General features: G+C 43.8%; 2 protein-coding genes across 13 annotated transcripts in view; one reads left to right on the top strand and one right to left on the bottom strand.

Moving 5' to 3' along the window:
- The window catches only part of mst (misato mitochondrial distribution and morphology regulator), a 57,015-nt gene extending 45,286 nt beyond the window's left edge, over positions 1-11,729 (top strand). For both annotated transcript variants that reach the window (XM_022788899.2, XM_022788890.2), the window contains exons 5-6: positions 9,800-9,983; positions 10,862-11,729. In XM_022788899.2, the coding sequence (XP_022644634.1) occupies positions 9,800-9,983; positions 10,862-11,655 (978 nt within the window). In that variant the 3' untranslated portion in view covers positions 11,656-11,729. The remainder of the gene's footprint in view (positions 1-9,799; positions 9,984-10,861) is intronic.
- LOC111243410 (zinc finger X-chromosomal protein-like) overlaps positions 1-14,149 on the bottom strand; it is a 54,781-nt gene that overhangs the window by 38,695 nt on the left and 1,937 nt on the right. For 4 of the 11 annotated variants that reach the window (XR_015322388.1, XR_015322389.1, XR_015322378.1 and 1 more), the window contains exon 1: positions 7,349-8,859. The exons of 3 other annotated variants lie outside the window; for them this stretch is intronic. The gene's annotated coding sequence lies outside the window, so the exon portion shown is untranslated. 4 more of the 11 variants (XR_015322376.1, XR_015322380.1, XR_015322381.1 and 1 more) reach the window with 4 other exon arrangements.

Below are 14,149 nucleotides of genomic sequence, written 5' to 3'. Positions count from 1 at the left end.
TTTAGGCATATACCATATTATATAGCAGCTGTCGATAATAGTCTGTCCGAACGCTTGCAGTACGTCCAGGTATCGACCGGCATTGGTCGAATCACAGCTAACAAAACATGATCATTGTTAAGCTCTCATTGGGGATGTCGAATGACCGCGCGAGCTGAAAATATTCAGAAATTTTATTAACGAGTGATCTATCGATGTCGACGTGCTCCACACGGAGCACACTTTACTCATAGGACGTATTAAACCAACTCTGAGCTATTTCCTACAATTCAGTAAGTAAGGTCATGTCCTTACTCCCGCCTCAGGTCCATACGCTTAAGGTTCGTCTAGGGGTCCGCCTAGACACTAAACGCGTGCCTCTAGTTGCCGTTCCGTCTAACAAATTCGCGGATATCAGCACGAAACGTGTGCATGACTAATGTATATATAGTCATGCATGTAATGTTTTTGTATCGTCATTAGCTTAAGATCGACTGGAAGCAAAGCTGCTGTCGCTCCTCATTTCCAATGCTTCCGGTCCCAGTTAGGGACTAAGTTGCAAGACGGCATACGCACAAGCGTAACGGTAACGAAGTGCGTAAACGCCTTCCGTACCGTGGCGCCGATGACTGCAGCTGCGGCCTATTTGTATCGTAATTGTTTGAAGTTGGTCGCCTGACCAGGTCGCACAATCGGATGCTGTGCCTATTGGTACAGCCGCTCCTGATTCGCCGTGTTTACGACGAATTTCACCGTGGCAGTGGCAACGTTCACAGATGAACGCAAGCAGCTCTAAGTGAAGTCGCCATCTTGATTGGACCACGATTGCGTCGCAGGGCCACTGCAATTGATTACGGAGAAGGACCCATCGAAGCGTCTGGCTAGTCCAAAACTTGTCGTACGATACACAGTGTTTATATATCAGTTTAATGCACGACATATGCCTTCCGCATGCCAATAACATCACGAGTGAAGGGTAATACTAGTGATCACTTCATTGTTATTGTCGACTTACCGATTACCTCAAGTACGTGTCCGGAATGGAAAATGGCTGTGTTATGTTATAGTATTTGTATATCTGCGAATGTTTCAATTCGCCTCTGAACATATAATGTAAATACTTCGAAGTGTTTTGGTGGTCGTCAGTCGGAGACCTCTCCAGGGTACGAAGCATCTGTTTACTGTCCTATATATACATTCTACCCTATATATGTACATATATTGTCTTATATACAGTCTCTCCTCTAAACGGTCTCCTCTGTATAATGTTGAATCTAATGTAAAACCTCTACTTGACACATATTCGGTGGCTGGATGTTTTCTTTTCTTATATCAGTACTTTACTGGAGATCGCTTTTCACATGGGGTAAACTACTGTTCGCTGCATAACGGTGACGGGGGTTCACGGCGTTAGCTGACGTGAACCGCTGATAGGATGGCTATTGGTTGCATTGTCTCATTTGACTTTTTTTTTTCTTCAAAATTTCTATTCATTGCGTGTATTTTTGTTAGATATTTTAAAAACATTGCTATGAACATTTTACGATCGAACTTCGAGAAGCTGGAGCGAGCCTTTTACAAGATCTTTTATTAAGTACGACTGCAACAATAGCCCGTAAAATGAATATTCGTGAGATGGTTTTGATTTGCGGAACACAGCACTAGTTCCCGATGCAAACGTAAGTGTTGGACCCCATTTTTATAACTGATGACACACGTTTCTTTCTGCAGAGACCGTAAATCAAGGTAAGCTTTACAACTGCCTATCTTCTTTCTTCCTTTTATACTTAATAAAATAACTCTATTGCTATATTTCAATGTCGTGCTATCTTCTTTAACGATACGGCAAACGGCCCATGCTATCACTACGGCAGGTTGTATGCTACAATACAACATTGTTGTTTGATATAATGTAAAGAAACCCTCATTAACATCGTGTATAGTGTCAACTAGAAACGACAGTTTCCAGTATAGTCTCTTACTGTGCCCATCTGAAAAAGGTGGGAAAGCGGAATGAACGAGGGTGGGGTATTTCATGATCAGTTAAATGACTGTCATTCGCTTCCAATTGAATTTCGTTTTCTTCTTTTGCACGCCATTATTATTACTAAGTGACACGATCTCGATAAATGACTTAACACCTATATACTTTAATATATCGCTAGAGTTAAGTGGACGAGTTTTGAATTTGAGGCGGGTTCAATCGCCAGCAGCGCCACATATAAACAGGGAGCTCGGAAAATAATAAGTAACAACACCTATGATAATAAAGCTACGTCGACAATGTCTAGTTACGCTCGAAGCGGCTAGACGAGTGGCCAAGCAAAGCATCGCTATGAACTCGAACATTATAATGTTACTTGTATATACTGTTACGATGACGACGACGACCACGACGCCCGATAACAGCGCCTGTGAGCGACGCTCTTGTACGGCCAGCGTCCGCTTGGCCGACTTTAGTTTTGCTATAGTCGTAATAGCAATGGTAAACATATCATAATAATAGTAATATCCTATATAATGATATCGCTGTTCAGCTCTTCGTCACAAGAGTTATTCAGCTGTTCTGTTAATATGAGGTGCGAAAGCTGACGGTAGCGGCAACAGCAGCGACACTATCGTCGACAATAAAGGTTGAACCTTTAATGAATCAGAAAATACTACTGAATATTGCTGCTGGTCACGGTGCTGCGAACGATAATAATGTCGAACCGCTGTTGATAATGATGACGATATTGAAGGAGAAGAGATGGACGTATGGGATTTCTTTAGTGGTTCGTTGTTCAGCGCGCATGGCCTGCTCTTCGTCGGTTAAAGACCGTCCGTCACCAAAATGCCCGCGCCCCACGGCTCCTCACTCACGACGACTGCAATGGCAGCGACAGTTACCGATATCGCTGCCGCCGTAGACGGAGCTACCTAGTAGCCTAAGCAGATCGCATGTTTTGCACGGCCCGCCGCGAAATAGTGATGCCTGAGGAGGTTGCAGTTGGGGGTACTTTCATATCGATTCGATAATAATAACAGTAATCATAGCAGTCGCAATAATAAAATAATGCTATATGGCACTGTACTATCATCGCTACTATTAAATTGTGACCGCTGTTGCTTCCGCTGTTCAATAGCTGCTGCCGCGTGGTGTCAATGATGCCGCCCCCGCCCCGCCCCCGCCACCGGCGCCGCCGCCGCCGCCGCCGTTGTTACTTCTGAAGTCACTGCAGAAGTGTCTTTTCTCCGCAGAAGCCACGTTGGGTTCATTGTGGGGGGCGTTAAAGGGATGTTAACCACTGATACCTACGTCTATCCACTCGCTGGCGCACCAGTCAGTTAGCAAATGCCGCTGGTCAGGCAGCTACATGCTTTATCTGTGCGTACAAACGACTGCTACGACGGCTGGCGATTTCTACCGCGGCAGCGTCATGTATAACTGTGTTAGCGTCAGACGGATAAAGCCAGGCACTCAGAATAGGTAGACAAGCAAACAAGTGATTGAGCTATGACGGAGGATCAACATTGCAACGCTCGTTCCATCAGCTATCGGTTGGCGGGTCTGTCACGCAGTTAGCCGACTGCGCTGGGAGAAAGGGGCACCAGTAACACTGCAGCGGAGGGGGGAAGGGGGACTGAATGAAGAATGATAAACCAATGAATATGACGACGATGATGGGGGGCGACAATAAAGTGGCCGCTGGCTTCACTGCTACCGCCGCTGCGGCTGATGCCGTTGTGGGCTAAATATGTTTGTCTGATAAGCCCATCTTTTATCAGTACTTAGGCAGCTGCTGCCAATTGGTGCATAAGAAACCTTTTCATCGAAACGGCCTCGAAAAGCCAAACGTGAGCGAACGGAGCGACCAAGAAGATGTCTTACGTTATACATATGGAGTCTTGCGGATATTCAAAGAAAAAAATAGTAATAATAGTATAGTAATAGGTAAACGTGGCGAGGTTAAGGGGTTTGATTTTTGTGTCGTACGCACCCTAACATTGGTTATGATGCTAAATTATATGCTTGCGAGGCATGATTAGCGAACAAAAGTCTGGTCCCGGCCGGTCAATAATTGTTTTTTCGTTTCTCATTTCGTTGCGTATGCGCTAAGTTCTTGTAACTGCACTGCATCTTCGATAGTCACCGACCTGTTCGTCGCGGATAGATAAATATGCAGTAGCCATCGTAACTGGCTTACGGACTCGATCGTGTTATACTTTGCATAGTTATTGTTAAGATTTCAGCCTCGGATTCGTCTATTATTTGTGGCACTGTCAAAGGCATTCTGCGTATTCTATAGCGCACCGTGCATATTGATCAAGATCAGGACGTGTCATCAACACATCCTCCAGTGTTTTTTTTTTTTAAATTTTGCTCGAGGCGTTCGCTTGCCACTTATACGGTCGCATGCAGTCGACCTACTGGGCAATCGACCCCCATAAAACCAAGAGTTTTTCCCTTTTTCTCGGTGCTCTGCAAGGTCTGATACAAATGACACGAGCAGTACGTGTTGACGCAATGGTACACAGCATTACACGGGCAGGTACGTGTACGTGTACGTGTTTGTGTATGTGCACGTGAGACGAAAAATACCCCTCATACAACAACCAAGTCAAATCAATGAAAACTAGCCACCTCCCCACTTGCTACAGTCGGCATAATTTATCGCCTCTATTATATCAAAATACTGAGCTGCGTGTTCACTCGAACGGCTGATCGATTGGTCATGTCTTTTATGCATTATCCATGGGGCCATTTTGAAGTGCAGAATAATTGGACCGTTTGGAAGATGTTGCGTTGGCTTCGTTTTGATGATGAAGATTTCTCCTATGCGTATATTCTGATAAGTAATGCTAAAATTGAATTGATAAAATCGTCGTTTGAACTGTTGCTGCACCGAAGGCATTTTTGCTTGACGGAATTCGAAGAATCGTAAATATATTACTTGATTGTCATCTGCTTTTTACCGTTCTGTCTTCGATCAAAATTATTAAAGAATGGGTTGCAGTTCCTAATCTGTTTAGGTATCTGTGGCCCGTCCTTAAGACGATGATGTCGTGCCGACTGCTCAGGCCGTACCTGGATCTATGTCACTGAAACGATAATATTTTTTAATTATCCTGTATTTTCTTTCTATGTATTGTCTGACATATGATTTGTAGGCAAATAAGTTGCTCAGATCAAATGAGCTCCGGATGACAAGACGATATTTGAATCTTGAAAGACATCTACTCAGAACAGTTATGAGCTCACGCTCACTGATCACACATCACTGATACAATCATCTCACACGGGTTCATGTATTCTTGGCCTATCATAATTATTCTCAGGAACATAAAGGATTACTGCTTGGTATCGATGATTTCACGATAGAAATTGTAGCAACAGAGTTCTTTGGTGATTTTGTTCGTTTCTGCAAAAACCGATCTGGTCCAATCCGTAACCATCAACAGGCAAACCTTCTGACTCAAACCCAGCAACCGTCAATTGCCTCTTCGCCCTTATTCTGTAAACCGTGATGGCTTCCCTCGATGTGCTCAAGGCTAGTGCCCATAATCAAGTCAAAGCATGGTAGTTTGATTAGACGATCTAAAGCTGAGGAAGGCTTCCATTCGATTATTGTATTTCACCACCGGTAACCGTCAGCGCCTAAACCAACTACCAAGTCAGGGGAGATTTCTGTGAATCTTGTTTATTTACTTCTACTATGTCCACTGAATGCTGTTGTTGTTGCTGCAATTGTTGGTATTGTCAGCGTCGTGCTAGCCGTCTACGTTACAGTATTTCAGTGGTCATAACTGCGCGTTAAACGAGTCTTGGTGGAAGCGACGGCGACCGGTGTCAACATGCTTGTGGGTTTACTTATGCCGTGACAGATTCACAGTCTCGACTGGATTGTCTGACTGGCCGTCTGTTTCACGGCTGAAAAGTTTACCCGCGAGTAAATCTCTGTCTGGCTATGTGGCCGGGGCAAAGAAGCACCCCACCTCATTTACGCCTAGCAGAGGGGGGCCAATGTACCCGTGTTTGTGTCGTCGAACAAGAAAAGGTGGCCTTTGCTGAAGCACCGCTGTCGTCGCTTCTACCCTCGTATAACTGGACGATGTTGTTGCAGCTGTCGTTGTTGTCAGAGTCTGCGCCACCCAAAATGCCCCGATATGGGCGCACCGTTAGCGGCAGAGCAAGACGTTGACGAGGATCACAAACAGCATGAGTATTGGAAAATTGCTATGAGGATCAATGGCTGCCACTTGGTGAACGAAGGGGGCGCGTGCGCCACCGAAAACAGACAGAGGGGTGGATGTCTTAAGCTGCGACGACAGCCATAGCAGCAACATCGATTTGAACAGTTACGATTACAATGGTTGCCATCCCTACAGTCCCTAAATAGATTATCGTCACTTTGCATACCAACTTCTGTGCTTGTTACTGTTGCTTGTAGATAGCGTCAAAAGCCTTCGACGGGCAGATTAATTCTACAATTCAGATTATTCCTGGTCGTCCATTACGGACATCATCCTTGCCCGCACTGACTGACGAACTCAACGAAGTTAGTTGACGGATGGCGGTCGGAGACCGACGTCGGTCGGTCGAGCGTTCGCGCTCGCTTAGATCGAACAATGTAACGCCGACGACCAAGTTAGGAGCAGTAGCTATGGCAATGACAGCCCATCACAACGCTGGGAAATCGACAAGTTGCTCGGTGTTATTTAACAATAACGGGTTCAAATGAATGTACCTGTTTGTTATCAACCAACACATTAACATACTGTCTATTCCGATAGCAGGAAAAACTTATACTATCCTGACGGTCAGAATGTAACAACTGGGCTAACGGCAGCAACAGAAACAACGATGATATCGATAACAAGATAAGTCTATGGAATCAATAGGTATTTCCGTCACTGTTGAATGAACATTAGAGAATGATGCGTGTTGCTGAAATGTTATTTTTGTTCTACGAAAAGAACCTCTACTCGGAATAATAGGACAGCCTAAGTAACAACAGAATAAACCTTAACCAGTTTACCAAATGATTCAAGACGTATAGTTAGCGTTGCTCATTTAAAGCTACCGGATATTAGGTCTTGCACGTTCGTTAATACCTTGTCGTAGGTGTGTGTGTGTGTGTATGGTACAGGCTCATGGCGATAGAAACAACGACGAAAAGCGGTCTACCTTTTTATACGGACTATAGTATCCTTCTGTTTGAAATGTATCAGTATCGAGCTGCCTGATGGTCCATTTGTTAGTATTTTTTTCGGTATATCGTGTAGAGATAAGCTACACATATGAAATTTTTTCGCTATTCAATCTCTACTCAAAAGTATAGTGTTTTATTTGTGTTAATATCCCACACTTATGTTCAGGTCACTCTACTTTTTCGTTGGGTTTTCTCATCGTATCCAGTTATCGGAGAGCATTTCTAACGGGTCGCACCCAGGTAAAATAACTGATAGCAAACATTAGACAGCACCATGTTGCACCACACAGGGTCACCATTCACAAAGGAAATCATCCATGCGCAAATTCGAACACTTGAAGAAGACCGGCGCCAACCGATAACTTGGCTATCGATCGCTAAATCCCACAGGAAAAGCTCGATAATCACAGACAACAACCTAATTTAATTAAGTACTTCGATCACCGCACGGTATAGTCCACTGTTGTTGACACTCTCTACGTCCTGTTATATTCAACACTCGCCTTCACGTTTGATGCCTTGTCGCACTGGTTGCCACTGCGAAAAAAATTCACTTAAATGCTCATTTGGGACTGGAGAAGACGCAAGAATTGCATAGATAAACAGCTCGTGTCGGTAGCAGATGGAACGATGGAAATAGCCAACAACGGTCAATTTTCACAGCGACATTCTTTAAAACGCAATCGAATCCAGCGACTGAGATCGAATGTTTTCTTCTATCCTAGAGATGGTAGCCTGGTAGTTGTATCACGGTGCCGTACTGCTGTAGCGATTTATTTCTTTTTTCTGTTCTCCTTTCTCGGTCGACAGGCTATCCTTATTCTATTTCGCTCTCTGTTGTTCCTCTCTCCCTCTCTCGCTCGCTCTCTCTATCTCTATCTCTCCCTCTATATGTATATCTCTGTCCTAACTCCAAACTACTCCGTTCAAGAACAGACACGTACTCTCTCTCACTGTCAGCTGGAGAGATACAAACATGACTTGCTAGTTACGGGCAGAGCTCCGTTAGACGCACGATTAGGCATTTTCTCCGTTGGTCTGGAGTTGACAACCGGGAATCGTCAAGCAACTGGAGCCTGCACTTGAGCTCCGTTGGTACTCCGGAGTCCCCGTCTGACCAATCGAACAGGGTCCGTTCTCTGTTCCGTTTATTAGCACGAAGCTCGTCATTGAAGTGTGCGCATATCAGTCGAGTGAACTAGTGCCGAGCGGTAGAAGTACTTATCGTCGAATAGAGTGCAGTGCTATGTGCTTGCGTTCGTTCCGTGGCCGAACTGTGTGTCTGTCGTGTGTTGTTCGCTGTGGGGGCCCAATGATCAAAATAAACACATGGCCACTGTCGTTCGTTGTTCCGTTCCACACAGACCGCCATTCTATTCCACCATTGCGCCGCGGTTGCCGCGGCTGCAGCTGATACCGCCGTTGTTACCGGCTGCCGCAGTAACCGCTGCAGCCGCGCGGAGCGCTGTGATCGCCGGCTGCGCTCCGGTGCCCGGCTACGATAGGCGAGGGTAGTCGTAGTCGATGGTAACAGGGATATAGGCAACGGCGGCTGCCGTTGGCAGTATGCAGGGAGTGACAGGGACGCTAGTCAGTCAATCACTAGGCTACTGTAGGAGTAGGACAATGCTACAGATAGCATACAGCTGTGGAAGGCACGTCGACACAGACAAACAGACAGGCCTTACGAACACCTGTCGAGCAGACGTATACGCTAACAGAGCGATAGGCCGATAGACAGAGGGAGAAGCAGTCTGCCTGAGGCGGGCGGGCGGTCGCTCTGTCTATTGTTGCCGCCAGCGCCGCCGCTACTGTCATTAATGTTTCAATGTCGTACTCAGATATATAGTGAAATTATAGCAATGATGACGGCTACTAACACCATAAAAGTACCTCTGTTTGTCTGCCCCAAGAACAGAATTAATTCAGCTGTCGCCGTTGTCGACTTAGCACAGCGTCTGTCATCTAATTGAGAACGGGAAGCTATACAAAAGCGAAGGATCAACATTTGAATAGATTTACTAAGCTGGGCTGCTCTTTGAGACTGGATTATAACATAACTGATTCACAAAAACACATATTCAATGTACGTTGCTATGACATGTGTTTGAAACCATGGCTAACGGCAGTACCGGACGTAAAACACTGAATATTCACTAGATCGCAATGGTACAGCGGCAACCTCTGTGCCTTCCGTTCGTAGGAAAATACGAGTCTGCACCCAGATTCAGCCGTAAACGTGCGTCAGCCCAACCAGCAATTGGCAACATTTCAAACGTGCAACCTGAAAACCTTGCAGCAGATAGTGGACTAGTCAGATTTAATTCATGAGCGGAACCCGTTTTCGAATGTCTGAAATACGGTCTAAGGAGCATCGAAATCGTCTAGTAGGTCTCCCTGATTCAAACATGTGTTCTTGTTAAATGCGCGCTATATTATGTAACGTAGATTTAGGTCCACCTTGAACAATGTGTTAGAAATACGTCCTACACAAAGAAAACGACTTTTTTGAGTTAGTGTCTGACCTCGGGTTCATCTTAGGGGGGGGGGGGGTAGCGTTTGTGAAGTAACCATAATTATAGACGCGTTACTATATATATATTCATTTTTTTTCATGTATTCTACAGGTGTTGGTGAGCAATCGGTTTGATGTCGACAACCCCCAACAGCCATTCGATATATATAGTCAGGGCGATGAACTTTGGTCGTTCGAAGGTGAAGAGTTTGAGGATCGAATAAGATGGTTTGCTGAGAATTGTGATCGCTTATTAGGATTCAACATAATTGCTGATGCAGCTAACGGCTTTTCAGGTTCGTAATACACAGAGCGTGCTAAAAGCTATTCGGGTTGGTTTACAGTCTTTTGTTATGGTAGCAGTGCGTTGTACGACATACAGGTTGTGTTGTGCCCTAGCCTAGTATAATAGGTAAAATGGTTCAGCTGAACAATCAAGTCTTATCGAGTACGTGTACCGTTTCTATGCATATTACGAAGATCCAGCTCGAAGCACAGGCAGATGCTCACAGGACTTCTCTTACTTATATTCAGATTAGTAAACCTACACTTGTTTAATACGATATTATTAGATATACAAAGGATTGATAAACTTCTATTATGGAAAAGATTGTTTCCTCTACGGGTAGCTCTAAGTGCATGCGTCATCTAGAAGAACGAGTGGGCGCTTGTTCTCGAAAGGTGGCAAGTCTTGAGAATTCTAGCTACGATTCTTCCTAGTTCTTTTTTAGATCATAAAGAATCTAGAGCCCTATACGAGTGATTAAGTAACAAACGCGCACTCAGTAGCAACTATTCAGATTCCGCCTCCTTATGCGTTACAGCACAATACGGCATACTGAATAATACCGAAATCTACAGACACTGAAACCTGGCTTTGTAATCATATGTCAGTTTATGTTATGCAGAAGTAGTCTATCATTGTCGCCCGATAGGCTTTCTCTAAAGTGATTGAATCTGAACTGCCTATGCACAAATGCGGTGTTGAATACTTTGGATAATTGAAACAGGAACTTATGGTAAGAGCACTTCGCCCGTTTAAGTTAAAAAGCCTCATAAATATCTAAGAACGAAACAGTCTAAATAAATGTGCAACTACGTAACGGTTAACGAGCGCACAATTCGAATCCACAAAACAAAGAGTAAATAATAATATCAATATTTTTGGTTACAGGATTTACGAGCAAGTGCCTAGACCACCTTGCAGACGCTTATCGTGGCAAGACTTCTGTGATCTGGGGCCTCTTTGATGTTCCTGGCGATGAGAAGTCGGCGGCCTATCGGTCTATGAATGCAGTTTTGGGCTATCATAAAATGCACGAAATGGCCGATTTGATCCTTCCGTTGGCTGTTACGACGGACGGAATTGGAAGAAACCTTCGGCGAAGTACGATTCCACTAGACCTAAGTGCGTTCACGGGCGGAGCTGTCCTGTCTCTACACATAGACTCGATTCTCTCATCGCTGAAGCTCAAATCTGACAGCGGTTGTGACCTAGCAACTTTCTCCAAGACGATGGCCGAGGGTCAACGAAAGTTCGTAGTGAGCTCGATGATAACTCAACCCACGAAAGATTCGCAGGTGGAGTGTTTTACGCCGAAATGTCCTACGCCGAGACATAGTCGCAGCACCTTCGTTGCGATTCGAGCGTCTGACGAATTGCAAAAGAACGTGGCCAAGATTTGCGGATCAAACCCTGCTTCTACGTTATGTACGTCCATAAAACATCCAACAAAATTTCTAGAGGACCGCTTTTTTCCTGCAGCATCAGAAATCGCGATGAGGGGTTCAGGACAGTTAAGTGGCGTCTATGCCTTGTATAACTCAGACGCAATATTGACCCATTTCGACGACCTGTTGAGGAGACGGTTCCATTTGAATAAAATGCATCGCTTAGCTGTCGCGAAGGGAGATCTAGATGAAGCTGTTTACGGGTTGGCCGGAATTAGAGAACACTATATTTCGTAGGAGTTCTCTGAAATCAGTCTTCGATGATTAGGTTGTAAGTTGCGTCAATAAATTTATCGTCACCCCAATATGTATTTTGTGTGTGTGTGTGCTTTTTGACTTAGATAGAACTATTTCTTCAAGTCAAAACTAAGATTTATCGTAGGCCGTTATGGGGGATTTTCGTTCAGTTAGTCCTTGGGTGGTTGAAGTTCATTAATAGCTATTTTGTAGCTATTTAGATACCGGTCAGGATCAACTAGTCAAATGACAAAATTAAAACGAATCCGGCTTCTAATGTTATTCCTTGACGATTCACTTAAACAATCGTCAAAAAGGCGAACCCATGGTGAAATAACTATTAAATACGTCCTATAGAAGCAAGAAACCAAAATCATCTTGTTACCGCTTTGTAGGGTCGAAGGTTCGGACTGTAAAAAAGCAGTTCTTTCAGCTCTATTTGCCACACCCAAAAAGCTAGAGGTCAGGAGCTTGCCACCCAAGGACGTAACAAGTACTTTCAAAGACGTAATTATGATCAACTATTTTCTGCTATGCCTGCGCTTCAAAGGCTTTTTTTTTCTAGATTTAACTATATATGTGCCTGATTAAATGATTGAGTAAAAGACAAAATTATCATTTTCAAACAAGCGTTACTGTAATGCACGAAAACTCGAACTTTAATTAATACTAGAGGTCTAATAATGTTGTTTAATTTCGGACTCGGTTTTCGTAGTCCTTTTCAATTGGTTGCAAACCCAAATGATTGAAAATCCTCGGTTTACCTAAATGACAGTTTTAACAGGTGTCTGTGAGGTTTAAAGGAGAATCAAGCGTGAGATTAATCGTATTTTCCCGGTCTCCATTGCCTTTACTGCACATTTTAATATATTAGAATTTGTTCCTATGCCGTTTTTACTTTCGAACAAATTTTTTTTCTGTACCATTCGCCCAGATATTATATTCAATCGATAATCTAGAAATTTTCAAACCCAATATATGTACCCCTTTATGGGCATAGGCCGTCCTGAGTCGAGATTAACGTAGCAATCAAGCATCATAAACCGCGGTGTTTATGAACAGCTACCACCGAATTACAAGTAATACAAAGCTAGCGAGGGATGTTAGAAAGAAACAAGCGGGCAAGAATAAGAGACGATTTGTACACGGTGTTGGCAGGTAACACCTGACTATCTGTTTCAACTAAAAAAAAAAAGTTTTGAGACATTGCTAAAGAAATATATTGAACTGAACGTGCGGATTTCAGTCCGCAAAGGGTTACGCTGGTCCATAGCGCTGAAGACTCGATAACAGTGGAGGCTTGACTGGCCACGGACCTTGAGAAGAACTTGCTCAGCTGCCCTTGTAAATGAATATTCTCAACTATTACGAGCGAGGTATACTATTATGCACTTAATGGTTCTTTCATTAACATTTTGATGTGCTTGTGAAACGGAATTCGTTAGATTTGTGGCTTTTCAGGCTGTTGTCAACTAAAAGCGACTGAAAATTTAGCGCCGTACGACGGAAAGACGTTGTTGATATAAGTATACAACACCGTCGATTAAGACTATACAACAAACATCAAGAGCCCTTAAATCAAATTCGCTGCCCCATTGAGCACTTACAATGGAAAATACTAAAGCGGTTGTTATCAATAAATCTCTAAATAATGTTTCTTCTTTTTTTTTTTGTAAGATAAGCAGCTTTAATAGAAGCTCAAGATTCTCTCCGCTTTATGCGGCCAAGCATATAACGACAATGAACTAGTACTAAGCTAAGTATAAGTAGGTTCGCTTTACTTTGTTACGATATGTATTTGCCGATTTGTCCGCTGGTGACGCGATCTAAAAGAGTTTCCTTTGCCTCATACGCTGCTTAAAACTCATCATTTGACTCGGTATGTTATTGTTGTTATAATAATCATTGTTTCAGATCGACTTAGATAGGTAGGAAAAAAAGAAGTGAATTTTTTGTGCCATCTTTTTCTAGGGAGCCCAAAAGGCTACGAACGCAATCGGTGACATGTGCTCCGGGTGGGGAGAAAGCGCTGTAGTTAAGAGGTATAGGCTCGATCAGCAACTGTATTTCTGGAAGCAACTCAACGGTACTTGAAAGAGCCGAGTGGATTATGCTCTTTAATGTCGAAGACGCTGTTTTTAAACAAGGCAAGCCTCTTTTCTGCAGTTCTCACAATGGCAAAACTTTCCCCGTAGACGGGCAAAGGTGTTCCGGAATTATTTCGCAGCTTTCTGGGCATAAAATAATGCCATAAGTGCGGCTGTTTTTTATCACCCGAAATGCTATATACGATTATGACAAATTAGGGGGCGAGGCGTTGAGGCCAACGCGTTCGAATACTGGTTAGCCCTAGTCTGGCCGATTCCCTCTAGTTTTATGCTACCGTATAGTCGGGCTTATTGCTTAGAATCTCAAGAACAACCCGAATTTAAAATTGGCGGTAACGCTCACCAGACTTCAACCCTGATTGGCTTTCAGAGACAACGTCAATTGA

Source organism: Varroa destructor, unplaced genomic scaffold (assembly GCF_002443255.2).
Source record: "Varroa destructor unplaced genomic scaffold, Vdes_3.0 BEIS01000001.1, whole genome shotgun sequence".
In the NCBI taxonomy this organism is placed as follows: domain Eukaryota; kingdom Metazoa; phylum Arthropoda; class Arachnida; order Mesostigmata; family Varroidae; genus Varroa; species Varroa destructor.
This window is presented reverse-complemented; position numbering and strand designations above follow the sequence as displayed.